This window comes from Saccopteryx bilineata, chromosome 2, assembly GCF_036850765.1.
Source record: "Saccopteryx bilineata isolate mSacBil1 chromosome 2, mSacBil1_pri_phased_curated, whole genome shotgun sequence".
Lineage (NCBI taxonomy): Eukaryota > Metazoa > Chordata > Mammalia > Chiroptera > Emballonuridae > Saccopteryx > Saccopteryx bilineata.
The window spans coordinates 239,146,721-239,165,405 of NC_089491.1; the positions used below are offsets into that span (position 1 = coordinate 239,146,721).

At 43.0% G+C, this 18,685-nt stretch overlaps 1 protein-coding gene across 1 annotated transcript in view; it reads left to right on the forward strand.

Moving 5' to 3' along the window:
• The first annotated feature begins 6,915 nt into the window (after positions 1 to 6,915).
• Positions 6,916 to 18,685, forward strand: part of BARX2 (BARX homeobox 2) — an 86,531-nt gene continuing 74,761 nt past the window's right edge. Inside the window, exon 1 of the mRNA XM_066259734.1 lies at positions 6,916 to 7,606. Within this exon, the coding sequence (XP_066115831.1) occupies positions 7,420 to 7,606 (187 nt within the window). The 5' untranslated portion in view covers positions 6,916 to 7,419. The remainder of the gene's footprint in view (positions 7,607 to 18,685) is intronic.

Below are 18,685 nucleotides of genomic sequence, written 5' to 3' on the forward strand. Positions count from 1 at the left end.
AGAATTACGGATTCTCTTTTCTGTGATGACTTCAAATCCCATTTAAAACGGCAGGCTGCTCATGTAATTGAAATGCATAGAGCTTGGCACCGTCTCATTCATTTACTTTGGTAATTTACAGCCTATTTAGATCTGAGCATTCCTGTAACTTGTGAAAGTAAGCAAGGAAAAGCTTCAGCTTTAGAGATCTATAAAAATTGTCTTTGAGGCTGTCTACTCAGAGCGAAATAAAGTATTTCTGTGCATAAAAATCTCCAGATGAAAAAATCTAAGCAATTTTTTCCATTTCAGCTCTGGTGAGGTAGTTCCGTTAGTTAGAGCATCCTCCTGACATGCCAAGGTTCGATCCCCAGTCAGGACACATACAAGAATCAATCAATGAATGCATAAATAAGTGGAACAACAAGTTAATGTTTCTCTCTCTCTTCCTCTCCCTTTCCCCCTCTTCTTCTCTCTCTGAAATCAATAAATAAAATTTTAAAAAGTTTTATTTCACTCAGATTATCTAGAAAATGATACATCTGCATTTTCTTAAGTTTTTGAACATTTTATATGAGACTGTTTAATACCAGAATTTTCCATATTATTTTTCAATTCTCCATTTTGCTCTGAGAGCATTTGTTGTGTTATAATCTCTATTGATAAAAAAATATTCATTATAAATAGCTCATGAACATCAACTTCCTCTTAAAAGCCTATTATCATAAGAAACATTTCAAGTTGTGGTTCATTTCTTAGATCAAGAAATAATGTACATGTTCTTCCATGTATGAAAGCCTATTAACCTAGGCTGAGAATTTGGGATAGACAATTCACTTGGCTCTATTTTCTTTTTTCTTCAACTAAGATTAAAGGTTTTTCCTGAATTGTTTAGTAAAGATTTTCAAATTCCCTTTGAAATTTTCTCTTTGAAATTTTCTCTTTTTTCTATTTAATTCCTGAACAAACAAACAAAACTTTACAGACCATGGGCATAGATACCAGTAAATACACACACACACTCTACACTTAGACCTAAGTAGGTGATTAGTACCTATGTCTACGAGTTTACACAAACTTCCTCTTGACACCCGGGGAGCAGACTCCATTATGTTCTCTGATTGGCATATTACACCCAGTAAAACATTGTTCTGAATTAACATAACATTTACGCCAGCAAATTTCTTTAATCATTTAAAGCTTTCTGTGAGTGTTGCTTTTTCCTTTTTGTGTTCAGAAGGCAAACTGGCTCCACAGGCCTTTCTCTGTGCTGGTTGATGCACAACCCTTCTTGTCCTTGATATCAGGAGATGGGAATGACCAACCCACCAACAGCTTGTTCTCTTTGAAATCCTACCTCGTTTGGGTTGCAAACTGGCCCTATGTTAGGGAAGACTACAGAAAATTCACATGAAACCTGACCAAGGCCTGTTTGAGGCAAAGGAAAGAATAAAACATATTTTATGAAATAATTTGGCTGAGATATCACCCAGTAGGTACAAGATCGTGGCTTTTTTTTTTCAGACAGAACAAAAACAAAAACAAAAAACAAAAACATAACTATAATGAGCCAGTCTCTTGAGAAGTGCTAGTTAGAATGATTGACGCCTGCAGATGTGCTGAGTCTGTGGTTGTAGGTGCCAGATGTTAAGTAGCATTTAGGGACTTTTGGTGGCCAGGGCCATTTCCTTTAGTTAACGACAGTCCCCACTCTTATGCGTGCTCCTCCCACTCTATATTTCTTGGTTGATCCTGGGTTTTGAACATCGAACAAAATCTATCTCCAGACACATCTGAAAAAGCAGAGGCTGTGACACTTTTTCAAATGCAGTTTTACTTTGTGAAGGTTTCTGATAACAAATTGCTCTTTTTATTGAACTCAAAGTAAAGGTGGTGGGAGACTGGCATTTCACGAGTTAGTGCTCTGCACACAATCGCCTATGGAATCCTTTAACAAACCTCTGAGTTGGCCATCATTACCCGCATGTTATGGTTGAAGACTGGAGGTCAGGGAAATTAGTAAGTGGGAACAGGACCAGATTTGTCTAACTCAGAAGTTCTTTCCACTCACCCAGTGCATATCTGAGCACTTTTCTCTCGTTGCAGCTTTCTCATTAGTGAAGAGATATCTTATGGGGGGGGGGAGTCAAAAACCCATGTTATTCCAAAATTCTGTATCTATTTTCACAACGTTATGACCAAGACAGAATAAATTAAAATTTATTTTCCTGGCTATCTCTTTTGGATAATTGAGGCACAAAGACTCTTGGCAGAAATAGGGCTGTTTGATGTTAGGATAACACAATTAAAAAAGGACAATAACCAGCAGAACAAACAATTTAAATCTGTATACCGAACTTTAAAAAATTTGGAAACACTTGGACGATTTACTACATTTTCACTCTTCATGTAAATGTTTGGTGCTCTGTATATATGACCATTGTCTTTTTTAAAAAACAACAACAACTTAAACCCTTCCTCCAGAAAGATGTAAAAAAGGAGAGAAGGACTTATTCAGACTTTTCCAAGCCAATTTGTCAAGCGGACTGCATTTGTGCCCTCTCTTAAAAAGATGCTTTACAATGTATGAGAGCAGTATTTGTAAATTAATATCGTCGTTAAAAATAAGCTGGCCTCCTTGTACACCTCCTTTAACGTTTTGTTATGCTAGGCTGTCGTGCTGGGCTCGTAGACAGCAGTTCTGGCATGGCCCTGGGGCCCAGGGGAATATTAACTTACAAGGCTTCCCCTATTTTGCTTTTACATGTCTGAAACTATTTAAAAACTTAGCGACTGATGTACAAGTTATTAAGTACACTTTACTAGAATGTAAGGAGTGCTTTTGTTCCTCAATCCTCCGTTTTGGAGAAAAGGTGGTTGGGAATGAATTAGTGTGTGTGTGTGTGTGTGTGTGTTTAATAAAATAAAATTTATTTAGAAAGTCACAGAGGTAGAAGAAATGGGCTTTAGGAAACAAGCTACAAAAGCAAAAGAAGGATCCTTGGGGTATAGGAGAAGGGGAGAAATGTGCCTTGAGGGGAGGATGGGGAGGGGATGGCACAGGCCTGCTCCCAGGAGGGAGAGCCCTGAATCAGTGTATTTTTAAGACATGTCCTGACTGCTTCTGAATATCTACATGGACAAATAGCCCAAAATTATAAAAGGACAGTCGAACAAAAAATCAGGCTGAATTTTTCTAGGGTTAGATCCTAGATGCAATTAAAAGCCGCTCTATGATTTAAAAAAATTTTGTTTTCATAAATTTCATGTTGTAGTTGAGTGGAAATACTGGGTTTGAGCTGAAATGGGAAACAGGGTTTTTTTGTTTTTTGTTTTTTTGTGTTTTTTTTTTTTGGTTTTTAGTTGTCAGAACCTCCTAACTTTGCAAAGGTGTTCTTGTCTCCTTCTGTCTGGCTGGGCCTCTCTCCAGTAATCAGGTGCCAGATGATGGTGTGGTTGGGTGCTGGTCTCCTGAATCCTCTTGGAGGGTGTGAATTTTTATCCCCTCCATGCCTGCCTAAGCAGCTGGGTGCAAATGGAACTGTTCCTCTGTGTGTTCCTCCTGATACAGGGGCAGACACTGCCTGGGTACAGTCACAGGAGGCTGGGACATGTCTGTGGGTCTCCAGCAGCTGGAAAGGTTTGAGTCTCTTTGGCAGATGTTTGCTGTTCCAGCCACTTCATTAATGTTGGAAACTAAACCCCCGACTCTTCCTGACCAAAGCCCCAAGTCGTGATTGACAGCTGGGGTGTGCTTCCTCCCACAGAAGCCCTTTACACAGTCTGAGAGCAGGAGGGAGGGAGTGAAAAGAGGGAGATGAGAGCAAACTGGAAACTGTGCTAGGTGTAATTGCTAAAAGCCAAAAAACATAAAGGAAGAAGAGGAGAGGAGAGGTGACGGGAGGGGAGGAGAAGCTCATTTAAGGAGAACGACAAATTCAGTACAATTAGTTAAGATTTGAAGTTCCATCATGCGATTGGGTCTTTATAATTATTTAATTATCCCAGCTCTCCTCCATTCATTAATTCATGACACATTTCCTGACAGGTGATACAAGATGAATAATATAACACAAGAAAATGATCCGCCAAGACTTCATTGTCCAGTGGGTGAAATAAACACGCAAAAGGCAATAAGACAGTAAAGGAACTACTAAGATAGAGGTAGGACTCACAGTCTTCGGGAGTGGGAAAACATTTCACATAGGAGGTGACATTTGAGATGGGTCTTGAACTAGTTTTTCAGGCCGAGAAGGGGGGAGGGGCTGAGGTGCGGAGGTCATTCCTATAAAAGAAACTGCTTGTATAAAAGCATGGATTATGAAAGGCCAACCTTGTGAAGTAGGTATTATGATTACCATTTACAAATGGTGAAAAAATTAAGGCTCCGCTTTGATTATAGACGACAGAGAACTCGAGGCTCCAGACTCCCAAGATCTGGAATCTCCCCACTACACCTGGGGATTGATGCCCTCAGACCCCACTCTGAGATAGTTTGCCTCTGTAGTAGAAAATACAAAGATTTGTTGACTCAGAATGTTTTACTTCTTTCGCTATTTAAAACACCGCAGATTTCAAATTAAAGGGCCAGTCTGCAGCAGAATCTGGACGAAGTTTGTGCCTGTGGTCGAGTGGAAGTGGGAGGAGGGAGACCGCCGGAGGGCACCGCCGGCTCTCAGGAGCGAGACGGTTCCGCTCCGGCCGGGAGGCTGGAGTTTCGCGCTGTCCCCTCCTGGGAGCCGCCTGCAGACTTCCGTGTGAGAGTGCCGCGACGCAGGGGCGCGGGAGCGTAGCTCCAGATTTGGAGAGACAGAAGTAGGATAGAAAGAGAAGAAACAGCAAGGAAAGGAAGAGAAGGAAAGAAAGAAAGATGAAACGGGATGTAAGGTGGGGAGAAGAAGAGAAGCAAGGACAGAAGGGAGAAGAGACGGAGGTGGGAGGAGAGTTGGATAGAGGAGGGCGAAAGTGCTGCAAACAGTGGCAGAAAGGAAGAAATGGGAGGGAAAATTGGAAAGGAGCGGCTGTGGAAGGAATGAGAAGAGCCCGAGAGGGTAAAATAGTCTGGAGGATGAGGAAAGAAGTTGAGGAAAAGAAGGGCAGTGCAAGGAAAGGACCCGGGAGAGTAACTTGGAGTGCGCGCATTCCCTGAGCGCACGGCAGGTCCTGACAAAAGAGTCCAAATGGGTAGCTCTCAGTCCCTTGTCAGAGTCCCCAGGTGGAATGGAAAATCTGTCTTCCAGGTGCTGGGCCGTAAACGCTCGAGCTCCCCAGCAGTCCACGCTGCCTGAGGTGTTGCACCCCCCCCACGCACGCCACGCTCAAATTCCGCCGAACACTCCTTTTTCGGCGGCTGCCGACAGCCCCGCACTTCCTATCGGGCAAATGACTACCCACCCAAGACTGTCTTTGGCGAAAACGCCGCGCTCCTCGGACCCCTCCAGTCCCTGCTCCTCCTGCGCCCAGGAAAAACCCTTGGTTTTAGCGCCAGACGGCGAGGTCGGGCTGATCCCGGAGCAGTCCTCCGCCCCGCGCGGGACAGCTGACCTGCCGCGGGGACTGCAACCAGAGTCGGGGGTACGCCCGGGCCCAGCGCGGCGACCTCTGGGCCTCGCTGCGGGAAGCGCGCCGCGGTCGGGACACGTGGACACAATTCTGGCGGGCCCTGGAGCCGCCTCTGTCTGCCTTAAGAGAATAAAGGAAAACGATTGTAAATGGAGAGGAGGCGACGGAGGGGCACACAGAGGCACTTAGAAATGAAGTTCCTCAAAAGCGTCTTGTCTACTATTCGGCTCTGATTAGGATTTTTACTCTATATTTTTTCCAAGCGCTTAATGATTAGTTTCTCATGTGTGGCCCTTCCTGAGTCTAATCACCGGCGACTCGCTCCTGGGCAAGCATCTCCTGGTAGAGCCTGCTGCGACTAGGGCCGCTACCAGGTTTCGAGTGAGGAAATGTCACCAACCCCAAAGTCGGTCTTGGAGAAGGCTAGCCGCATTTTTAATTCTCGATTTCCCTATCGCGCGTGTTACTCTCAGCTCCGCGCATAGCAATTCAGAGACAAATCATGGGAACCCTACGCCCCGGGGCGGTTTTCGCAGACCGCCTGCGCAGTTTCCGCGCACCGTCGGCACGTTGGCAGGACCTGGGCAGTGGGAGCCGCCCGAGAGCAGAGGCTGGTCGGGGGTCCCCTAGCCCAACGATTACAACTGAAAACAAAAGTTCCTACAGGTATGGTTTGGAACGCACTCGGATGGTAGGAGGAAGAAGGCTGACCGCTTAATAAGTATATGTCTTCGCGGCTCCCCGAATCCTGCGCGTGGCGAAGGATGGGGGACAAAAGTCGCTTTGCAGTTACTGTCCCGAGCTCTGAGATGTCCCGAACGCGGTGCCTGTGAAGGACACGCTGGCACCGAGAAAGCTTTATAAACATTGTTTTAAAATAAAAAGAAACACATTTGTCGGTTACTCTTATATTTTACAGTTTATTATTCGGATAATGGACACGGCAAGGGTCACCTATGGTTTGGTATCTCCTTGGGGCAATCAAGTTTGCAATCCGCGCAAACGCCACGTGCTCGGCGCGCGCGGGAAGCGAACGGGGGACCGGAGGGGCGGCTACAGTCCTCGGGAGAGGGCCGGCAGGGGTCCATGCAGGCAAGGAGAAAGGCACACTAGTCTCCAGGAGCACCGGCTGTGTGGCCAAAGGCCTCGAGAGCCTCGGCTAGGATTGGACTTCTTTCTAGAAAGAGACGTGGACGCGCCGGAACGCTGGGTTGCCGGCGCCGGGAGCGGGGCCAGGCCGGTGGCTAGACGCACACGAAGGAGGTGCGCGGGACCTGCGGGAGGTAGCGGCCAGCGTAGGCCTGGCAGGCGGGAGGGCGCGGCGCGCGCTCCCCGCACCGCGCGCACACTCGAGCGCGCACACCGCGCACACCACACACACACACACACACACACACACACACACATCGCGCACACTAGAGCGCGCACATTACACACACACACACACACACACACACACACACACACACACACACCTGGAGCTCGTCCCAGGAGGGGTGTGGGGAGGAGAGCCAAAGCGAGTGTCTTAAAATAGAGAAGCAGGCGGAGGAGCGTGAGAAGCCGACAGGCGGGAGGAGGCGAGGAGAGCGGCGGGCACGCGGCGCGCAGGCTCCGGTCCGGGTGGTACTGGCGGGCTGGGCGCCGACGCCCCTCGGCGCGACTCCGCACCCGGCCCTGCAGGAAGCGCACGCTGATTGACAGTTGCGGTGTCCCAAAAAGGCGCGGCGAAGATGCAGATCTGCGGGTGGGTCTAGACGCGCGGCCGGCGCGCCGAGTGCCGGCTCCCCTCCGCGCCCCACGAGGGCTCCGCCGCCTCTTGGCTGTCGAGGTGCGGGGCAGAGACCCCGCTGGCGCGCCAACCCCGCGGCCCGGCTCACCATGCACTGCCACGCGGAGCTGAGGCTGAGCTCGCCCGGCCAACTCAAAGCAGCCAGGCGGCGCTACAAGACTTTCATGATCGACGAGATACTCTCCAAGGAGACTTGCGACTACTTTGAGAAACTTTCCCTCTACTCTGTGTGCCCATCGCTGGTCGTGCGACCCAAGCCTCTGCATTCTTGTACTGGTAAGACGCCCCGCTGGGGGACTGGTGGTGTGCGGTAACTCTCATTACCCTCTCTGTCCGCCCGCCCGAGGAAGAGAGGAAGGTCCCCGGGGTGTCCTCTCCCGTGCCCTAGCAGTGGACTAGATTTGTCAGCGGCGGGCATTGTATAGACGTCTGCAGCCCGGGAAGGGTTTGTCAAGGAATCGAGCACTAGGTTGGAAATGAAGGGAAGGCAGCGTACCCCAGGAGCTGGCCGCTGGGGCGGGAGGGCGCTTTCTCTTTCCCAGCGCCGCCTTGGTTCTCAGAAAGGTCAAACTCTTAACCGGGTTCAGCGCCTAAATCGTTGTTTCAAGGAAGTGGTGTTGCTTCTCACCTTGAGTTAACACCAACCTCCTGTCTTCACTGGGAATTTTCCAAGTAAATCGGTACCCCGAAGGCTCGCAACAAAATCGGCTTTGGGGGAAATAGTTCTGGAATATGTCGCACTGCGGATGCACACTGAGAAGTTAGTTATAAGTGCCAACTCAACTAAACTAAACTACAATAATTGTAATAATAAAAAATTTCTCAAGTCTGGGTTCCTTTCTTTACAAGAGGGGAGACCATTAACGATTATAAGGAGCACTTAATAAATATACTGAAAAAATTGTAGCTTTATGTAGAAAATACACCCAAAGGTATTTATTGAAGACTTTGAATGTGTTAAGGGAGGATTTAGACCATCCAAACGTTGGTGTAGCAAAACAAAACACACACACACACACACACACAAAGTTGAAGCAATTTTTATTTAAAAGTTATTGACTGTGCTTTCAACTCAAGGTAAAAATATGGTATTTCCAAACCAAAAGAACCTTTGAAGTTATGTTTGAATGGATGAAATAAATTAATTTAATTATACTTATATTGAAATAGTAAAAGCACTAGCAGTGTTTTTGAGAGACATTTTTGGAACGTTCAGGCCAAGAGCTGGTAGGGCACAAAGCTTGAAATTATTTTCTCTTCGTTTCATCCCAGGGGGACAATCAATAAATACACACAGTTCTTTTAAAACCAAGTTGTTTTTACATGTATGTAATTATAAAATGAATACTATGTCCAATTACACTTTTATAAAATAAATTTGTCTGTAAGGTGGAATTAAGCCTAAGAGTCCATAATAAGACTAGTGATACTGAACCAGGAAATACACAAAACAAGAAACAAATATGAAATTTTAGAACAAGGTGGGTATCCTTGATATTTTTACATTTGTGTGACTTTCATGTGTAAACCCTGGGTGAGTAGTCTACATAGATATTGGATAGGGGAGGTAGGCTGAATCTTGTTTTAAACATAAATAATCACTTACTACAATAACTGAAATCCTTTTAAGGCAAAAGAGAGGATCTGTTTTAGTCAGAAATCTCAATGCACCCTGCAAGATTGTATACCTGAGGTCTGTAGGACAAAACAGAACAATTTCTAAACACCCAGGTAGAACATAGTACCGGCAATATTTTTAGTGACTTCATGCCACACATTAATTTGAAGACAGCTTTTCCTGGCTTTTAGCAGTAACAGAATTGGATCATAGAAGAAAACATGCCAGAAAGCAAGTAATAAATAGTGTCTGAAAACAAGGATCCAGTCATCAGTTGAGGCTAAGTTCTGCGTTTTATTGAACCTTGTGTGGGAAATAAATTAGAGGAAAATAAAATGATTCATGTGATGCTTTGTGAGTGTTAAAAGTGAGCTGCACAAACATCATGAACGAAAAGTTTTGCTCAGTTTTGTGCTTTTGATGTTCATTGACGGTTTGTGGGAAAGTGTTGCTGTTGGCAGTGGTTTTCTTGCCCTGTCATTCCAGTGCTTGCTTTCTTTACATTGTTCTTTTGAAAATGTGTTATAATTTTGCTCTAGTTGAGATTTAACATATAGAACCTGGGATTTGCCAGTGGAATTAAACCCATAAAAACTGGCTACAATAGTCCACACTTTCAGCTCCAAATCTTGCAGTGGGTTTACGATTACAGCTAAAGCCTTACATGTATTAGATCATGGGAATCCCATTAGTGACTTCGCAAAGGTTTTGCAAATACCTACTTTCAAAGCATTCTTGTTGCTTTTAACCGTTATGTTCAGGATCAAAACCTCAGATTGGATGAACTTCATCTTTTCTTATTAATTAAAAGAAAAAAACAGTAAGTTCCTGGCACCCATCATCCATAATGAAACTATAATTTGTTTCTTTCTGCGTAGAGATAACTAGCCCTTTTGGTGGAACCAATGCATTAAATGTTCAAATCAAGTGAAAGGAATAAATTGGAATTAAAGTTACTTAACTTTCCATCCTTTGGTTTTCTAAGATTTAAATAACTAACAGAAGTGAACTTTGTCAGATAAAATAATGAAAACTAAGATAAAAAAGTTATTGCTCTGCACTATAAGTACACACAATTAAGGTGGAAAGAAAGCTATAGCATTTAAAAAGCCTTTACATAACTAAGCAGTCCATATTGTTTGGATTTAGTAATTACAATGTCAATTCATAATCCTGAATCTCCTAGGGCAGAAGAACCTGAATTCAGGTAAGCTAAAAAATGGAAACATTGACATCAGGCAGGTGGTCACCTGACAGTAATTTTTATTAGGCAGTCTAACCTTAGTGAAATATTTATCTTCAAAGAAATTATTCTTTATTCTTTCTGTAGGCCCTTATTATAAATGCGGCAATTTTAGCCTTAGAAAACTCTTTCTAAATCACAACAGATCTCTTAAATCACAGTATAATCATTGAGAAAAGGAATCCTTTCTTTCCAAGCCAATCTAAAGGACCATTTATTATTAGATTTAAAATAAAATTTAAAACACTCAAGTGTGATGAGAGTGAGCCACCATTTGAAAACAGGTTTGTTATTCAGACCATTGTTGAGATGTGGAATGTGTTTAGAATTAATTTAGTGTGTAACATAGTGGTCTTCTTTTTTAATTTGATATTAGTAACCTCATTCAGAGTGGAAATATATTGCCCCTTGAAAATCAGTAACGATCACGCATAAACATCAGCACATTGACAGTGATTGAAGGCCAAAAATGAGGTGCAGTTTATGGTATCATACATACTGTTTAACTCTCGAGTATATTGTTTGATTTTTCTATTGTGGTTTATGTATTTTGGTGGAAGAGGCCCTTGAAGAAACCCGACTTCCCCGGGTGGAATAGGTTACAGGGGTATGGGCATAGGAACTTTTGGAGGATCTCTCAGTTGGATCTTTAGAAACAGAATTTCTAAATTTGGGGAGTGTTTCGGAAAAAAATGAATAACTTGCTTCACAAAAACAAGGATGTAACAGTTTACCCTAAGAGTTTTCATATGAGGATACTGAGAAATTAACCTACTGCAAATTATTTATGATTTATTATAATTATTTATATTATAACCAAGAATTACCCTAGATTTGCCCACACACGTTTGGGGGAAGGTGAATGTCGCTGTTTGGACAGTTTTACAACCCATGACCAGTACATGACTTAATTACTCTGTTAAAGCCATGGTCTAATGCCTTTCCCCTTCTCGGGCAGAATGGGTCTGTTCAATCTCCTTGTGGCCTTCTTCGGCCAGTCTTATTATATAGCTGACTGGAGGTAGAGAACTGGAAGGGACCAGAGACCAATCTCTCAAAAGAGAAGATACTTTTCTTTTTTTCAGAGTCCTAGGGTCAAATCAGTGCTTAAACAATTTCAGTCCACGCTACACACTGCTGTCCTCCTTGTTAGGGTACTCAGAAATCAGGAAGACTTTTCCAACTTGGTTACACACCCGCGATAAATTTGTGCAGTCACACCCAAGGGACAGTCAACCAGCCAATTAAAAGGGGCATTTGGGGAAGGGTGTTTATCTTAGGAGGTGGCATTGAGAACATTTTATCCTTTGGTGGGTCCAAGAGAAACAAATTCTTTGGGGTGGTGTCCTTGGGTTCATTTTTATCAGAGATTGGGTGTCATTGCAGTGAAAAATGAAATGAAATGTGGACATGTATAATGATTTCTTTGGGAGATAGGGAGCCAACTACTGCTTCATGGAGTTGGCTCCAGCGGTTCCCCAAACTCAGCTCTGTGTTATCAGAAACCAAACCTGTAGGAGCTTGGGAACAGGGAGTTGAGCACTGGAATGTTAATGGAGAAATGTAAACTGGGGTTTGGGAAAATGATCATTATGAACAAGCATTTGCATTTCTGCCAGAGGCAAACAGGCTTTTATTAGCAATTACTCATAACTGCTTCTCCTGTTCCCATTGTAAGGGTAAATAAATCGAGGAATACACAAGATTCAGGACTCATCCAGGGTCAGACTATATTTGGGGCTGAGTTCTTTTGAGATCCTCAGCTGTTGTTTCATTACTCCTTAAATTTTGTAACTCCTTTGTTGAATAGAGAAGCTGAGGAGTTCTTTAACGACTCGGTTTTAACTCGTGAATAAGTTGATGAGCAGTTTCTTCTCTGGTTCTGATTTCTCTAATTAGCAGATGTAAAAATGATTAAAATTTAGTTCACAAGTTAAAATACCTCTCCAAATGCTGGTAATCTTCAGTTTCATTGAATTCGATAATTTAATTCAACAAATATTTATACTTGCTTGGTGATGGCCCTGCTATGAGTCATTATTTTCAAGTTTGTAAGTCTTGATTACATTTTTCTCAACTACTTGTGGAACTACTTCCAAGCCCTTCTGGGTTGTTCTGTCAACTATATGATGGGAAGTTTGGAATTGAAATAAGGGGAACGTTATGACAATTTAATACTTTTGCTTACTATATGGAATTTTTCTTTGAACTCCACCTAAAGGGCGTTATCACCAGCAAAATTGTCATATCAATCTCGTTAAATACAACTCAAATGACAATGTATACATAGTAAACCTCTTTTACGAAACCAGTTTCCTACAGATATGCTAGTCAGTGTGTGTTTTGGTTGTACCTTTAGATTGAAAACAGAATTTGTGATACCAGCATGGACAGTGTAAAGTTGCTAGCTTTAACACAGTATACTTCAGGAATCCAAATGAAAAGGTCGTTGGGTTTAATATCTCCCAGGACTCTATATGAAAAACAATTAAGTATTGTAAAAGGCTGTTTGTATTGTAAAGAGAAGTTAAAAGGAAGAAAGAAAGAGAGAGGGAGAAAGAAAAAAGAGAAAGAAAGAAAGCAAGAAAGAAAGGAATAAGGAAGGAGAAAGAGTGTGTTTTTAAAAAAATTTTTATTGATTGATTTTAGGGAGCGAGAAAGGGAGAGAGAGGGAGACAGACAGGAACATCGATCTGCTCCTGTATGTGTGGTGATCAGGGATCCAGCCAGTAACCTCTGTGCTTTGGGATGATACAAACTATCCAGCCGAGGTGAAAGAGTGGATTTTGTTTAAACTCTTGAAGCTACTGGATCCAGCCTTATATGTGGCACAGTGTCCTTCAGAGTGGCTGATGAGGCAAGACAAAGGTGGCTCCTGAAACTCTCCTGTCAGTGTGTAGACTATATGTGGCTGGAGTTGATTTCACTGACACACATGCTGGGGTCCCTTAAGGGAGGAGGCCCAGGGCCTGAGTCCAGCCCAGCATGTAGCATTCACTGTAGAAGACTGAACAAATGTTAGCCCAGGAGCATTGTTAGGTACTATTTGCACTTTGTTTTGCGGTCAGGGAGGAAGAGGAGCAGAGACAGAGCTAGTTAGGTCACCGAATCTGAGGCCCCTTCATTTGTGTTAGGTCTGTAAACATCTGTGGGTGTTGTGAGTCTGCCCCCCCCCCCGCCCCCGCTGGCCACTTGTCCTGCGGAGTGAAATAACCTACAGCTAAGTCTGTTGAGGAGCTCTTAGCTGGAATATGATTAGAGGGCTACAGTGATTTGGATGAGATATTTGGATCGAAGCTTCACATAGCATTCTCTTTTAGGGAATACTATGTTGCATACCAGCATAGTGTGGATTTGGGGTTTTTAGTGTGGGGAGACGGACCCCACACTCACAGTGGGGCCAGCCTTCTAACCAAGAACTTCCACAAAGCCATGATGACCCACTCTGCTGCAAATGGCACATTTCTCTTGGAGGCACTATGACAAAGAGGAAAGGAAGAGAAGGACTGAGAATACTCAGGTGAAGACTTTTATGTGTGGGGGCGACCTTCTTTCCTGCCTGGCCGGTGTCTGCCTCCATTTTAGCTGCTCAGGAGGTTGGTGTGGTTGTCTTCCTCCACAGCATGGGTGACAGGATTAGAAATGACATTAGAATTTATTAGTAATGGGGTTCAAACCAAGGGCCTTGTACAAACTTGGTGGTATTAACAAACTAAATACTCTGGTTTAAAAAAATTTTTTTAACCAGAAAAACCTTTGTAAACTCTCAGGATTTAATTTATTTTTATTGCAGCTTCATAACAGTTAGAAAAAGAAATGTCTTGTTAAAATTAATGCTCTAAATAAAAAAAACACAGTTAATTTTCCATTACAGTGTCTAATTACTCATCATCACCAGGGCGTTTTTATATGGCAATTTAACTTCTTGAAAGTGGAAACTTGGCACACGTTTAAGGAACAAAGCAGTGCACCTAGATAGATATCAGAAGATGGTCTAATTATATTTGGGCTCGGGTTGACTCTTACACATGACTGCTCTGAACAAGACAGGCGGGTAGAGGGCCTCTCTCTTTAGTCGCTAAGGAAAGTCTCTGCTTTCTTTAGTGCCAGTTGAAATTGAATACGGAGGGAGATAATTCTGAACGTTAGATGATGTACAAGTACATGTGAAAAGGGACCCTGCCAGTCACCGACTGAAGCTGATGTCAGGACTACTTGATAGGCCTGGAGGACAGCTATATACGCTTTCTGATTCCACTGGCAGAGTTCATAAGGATGAATGAACACAGCCTTTCTCCAAGGAAAGGTCAAGTTGCGACAGAATAGGAGCCAATGTGGGCCTATCTCAATGCCAGACTAAATATGTTAGGAGCACAAGCAGAGAAGCTGACGTGATTCCTTTTTATTGCGTCTCTCTGGCTTACCAACATATCCTTAGGAACGTGTTCTTCTAGATATTGGGGATAGATAAGTATTTTCACAGTATTCATTGAATAAGATTGGCTGCCACTTGGGTAATGTCAGTGTACTTTGGTCATTATTACAAAAAAACTTATATATGTGGTAAGTGATATACACGATGATTGTCCTTTAGCTTTTCTTATTCAAAGATCGTGTATGACATGTGGGAAAATGGACTGGCCTTGGGCCTGGTGGAATCTTATGAAGTCATGGCTGTACTTCCATTTTAAGAATACCTGACAGGTTCCTAAAACGAATTCACCTGCCAATCTCCCATCTTTCTCTTCCCAGGATTCTTTTCATTCTTCAACTTAACCAGTTCAGGCTCATGATCATTTCACAGAGTAGGTCACAGCCCCCTGTGGATGGAAGGAAGTATAACTCCAGGGTTTAGTTTAAGCAATATCTAGGGCAGGGGTTGGGAACCTTTGTGGCTGAGAGAGCCATGAATGCCACATATTTTAAAATGTAATTTCGTGAGAGCCATACAACAGCCCGTGTATGTTACGCATTATTCGATAAAAATTTGGTGTTGTCCCGGAGGACAGCTGTGATTGGCTCCAGCCACCCGCAACCATGAACATGAGCGGTAGGAAATGAATGGATTATAATACATTAGAATGTTTTATATTTTTAATGTTATTATTATTTTTATTAAAGATATGTCTGTGAGCCAGATGCAGCCATCAAAAGAGCCACATCTGGCTCGCGAGCCATAGGTTCCCGACCGCTGATCTAGGGGAATTTACTCCACATTTCCCTAATGGTAATTTGCAAACAACTAAGAACTGATATGGTGTCTTTGTGTCATGGGGACATAGTGTGGACAGGAAGAACTGCTGAGACGGCTCTTTCTGAGCCCAGCAATCCTTACTCCAAAGGGAACTAGTGCTAGAAATATGATACACCCTGAACCTTATTCATACTCATAACAATGACACAAATATTGACTGTTTTTTAGCATCTAACATGTAATAGGCACTGAACTAGGTGCTTTATGATCAGCTTCAGATCATCCCTAAGAGATAGGTATTATTATCTTCGCTTTACTAATGGGAAGCTGAGATGTTAAGCAACATTCTCAAAGTTACGGAACATAGAAAATCTCTTACAAGCAATAAGAAAGAAGGCAAGTAGGAAAATGGGCAGTTTATAGAAATGAAGATCTAAATGGCCAGTAAACATGAAAGGATGTTCTGCCCCACTGGTAACCAGGAAAACACAAACTAATGTGAGATACCATTTCATACTCATCAGCTGGGCAAAAATGAAAGACCCCGACAATATTGATTAATGACAAGGTTGTGGAGCAATAGATATTCTCATAAGCTGATAGTGGGAGTATTATTTGCTACAATTGCTTTGGACAGGGGTGTGGCATTACCAATAAACCTACAGATGCACACATATCCTGTAGCCCAGCACTTCACTTCTGTGTATACACCTTGAGCAATCATTGTGTGTGCAAAAGTACATGTGTGTTAGAACGCTCATTTCCATGTTGTTTATGATGTGAAAAACTAAAACAGTCTAACTTCTTTTCAGAAGGAAAAAAAGATAAATTGTATGTGCTATATTTTTCATGCAGCAATGAAAATGAGTGAATCAGATCTATTTGTGTTTGTATGGATCAATTTTAGAAATGTAATGCTGAGAAAAAAAACCGGTGTAGATTGACGCAGTCTGACACCATTTATATAATGCTTGGAAACAGGCAAACTAATACTGTATATACTGTATATTGTTTAGGGAGGCAAAGGCAGGGGATTGGAGAGGGCTACCCACTGGTTTTTATTTTCCTGGGTAATTATTAATTAAGGAAAAGACCTAATGTAAATATGGCCAAGCATTAAGATTTAACAAAGCTTGGTCATGGGTACACAGATGTTCATTACATTATTCTTTGTACTTTCCTATATGTTTGAAATTTTCTATAATATAAACATTGAAAAATGATAGTATGGGAGAACCCCATATCCATGAAACCCTTGATCTTGTGGAACTTTTGATGGCTTTCTTAATAGCTTTTCTATCCTGAAACAGAAGCTTTTCAGTCTCACAGAGGGGAAATAAGAACACTTTATAGTTAGACACGCGTACAGCTCACACTAGAACGGCCACTGTGGCTTCTGAAATTAGTGTTTGGAGCTTACTCGCCTTCTCTGGCTGGGTGGGGACATTATTTATCACCAAGATAACTGCTATTCCCCAGTAATGCTTCGGCATATAAGTAAACAGTTTCTGAATTGGGCACTAGGGCTAGAAAGAATTGCTGGGGAGTGTGTGTTTTTTTTCCCCAAATATCTCTCAATAATCATGCAGGCAAGAGTCATTTGGTCCCCCTCCCCAGTTCCTAATGATATTTAAAACCACAATAAATTGTCTTTGATTGCAGCTTGCTTTTAAAAACCTCACCTGGCTTTTGAGACTGGTCCATTGCTATTGACAGTTTAACTTTAAAAAGTTGTTAGGGACAGTTGTGAATACCAGAGATCTAAAAATGTTAAAACATAGCTTTCGAGCAGGGAAGAATGATGTTGAAATGGGTTTATAAACTGGTTGAGTTAATATTTTGTAACCACGATTGATGTTAAACTTGGATGGGTGGCACCAGGGATTGTTAGGAAAGGATGAGAACCATCACCATGGTAATCACACAGAGAGCTGTCTGTTCAGGGTAATAAATGGGTGTCCTGTGGTTTGGAAAAGTTCACCTAGGCCACATTACAGTGACAACTGAGGTGGCACATGGTTTGTTCAGCCTATCCTAACAGCTAAGACATTTTTTTTCTTCTCTGCAAAATACATAGTGCCGATTTAGAAATATTCCTTTAAGACATTTTGAAAAAAAAAAATACGGCTCTGTAGGAGCTCTGCCTTCCTGTGTCCCTTCGGAGGGAAAATATCCGTAGTGTGGTTGAAAGTTTGTACAGTCAAGCGTTTGCCACAGGGTTTCCCCCTCCCAGACCAGTCCTCTGCCTAAGTACACATGCAGGCCGGGAAGAAAGTGCTCAGTCAAAGCCCTTGAGGGCCCTCGGCAGACCTTTTATAGCAGTGTCGCTGTACTCTGGCGCTTGGCAGTGCACCACGCTCAGCAGGAATTGGTGACCACATCCAGGGGACTGTGGCCAAATTGGACATAGCTGAAAGGATGGTGGATCTATCAGATTTGTTGCCAGCGCACAAGCGTTCCTGGGTGGCAGGAGAGAGCCCTCTGAGCGCGACGTGCAGGACGGCTAGGCTCAGTCCGTGCACTGAACCTTTCCTTGTGTCGCTCAGCCTCCCGAGTCCGTTCAGTGGAATCTTATTCCTCATAAAGCCAGGACGCTAGCAATGCTTGGGGCTGTGAGAGGAGGAAATCTTACCAAGAAAGACATTTCAAAAGAGCCGTCGCGTGGCTGCCTAAGGAAGACAAAATGCAGAAGGACTGCTCCTGCCACTCAGGAACATCTTTCTGTTTGCGGGCAGCCTACCTTGCCGCTTCTCTAAGGGGCTACTTGGGAAAAGACAAGTGAGGATTTTGGATACTTATGGCAGCTTTTAGCAAGTTTCATTGAGGGAGGAAGAAAGACAGAGAATATATTTTTAAAAAATTCCTATCCAAGTCCTTTCTTTTTCATGACTGAAAATTTTATTGAAATAGTTGATAACTCACCCCAGAGGAGACTTTTTTTGGGATGCTGTTGTTAATTTGGTAACTCATTATTGCTATTAGCACGTTAGACAGCTGTGTATTTTGGAAGCTTGTTTTCAACCCTCAATTTACAGGACAGTGTAAGGACCATCCTAGTGGAGTGCTTAAAAATAATTTTTTTTTTTAACTGGGACACTGAGCTTTGGCAGTGAGAACAATTAGCTGCATAAAGAGGATGTTTCACTTTTTAGGGAACTGAAGGTGGAAATGACAATCATTGTAAATGGTAGCTGTGTACCAGGCACAAGGTGCTTGTCTACATTGAGGCATTTAAACTAAGTGGAGACCCTAAATGAAGTAGAGCTATCACTGCTTTTCAGGTGAGGAAAGTGGAACTCA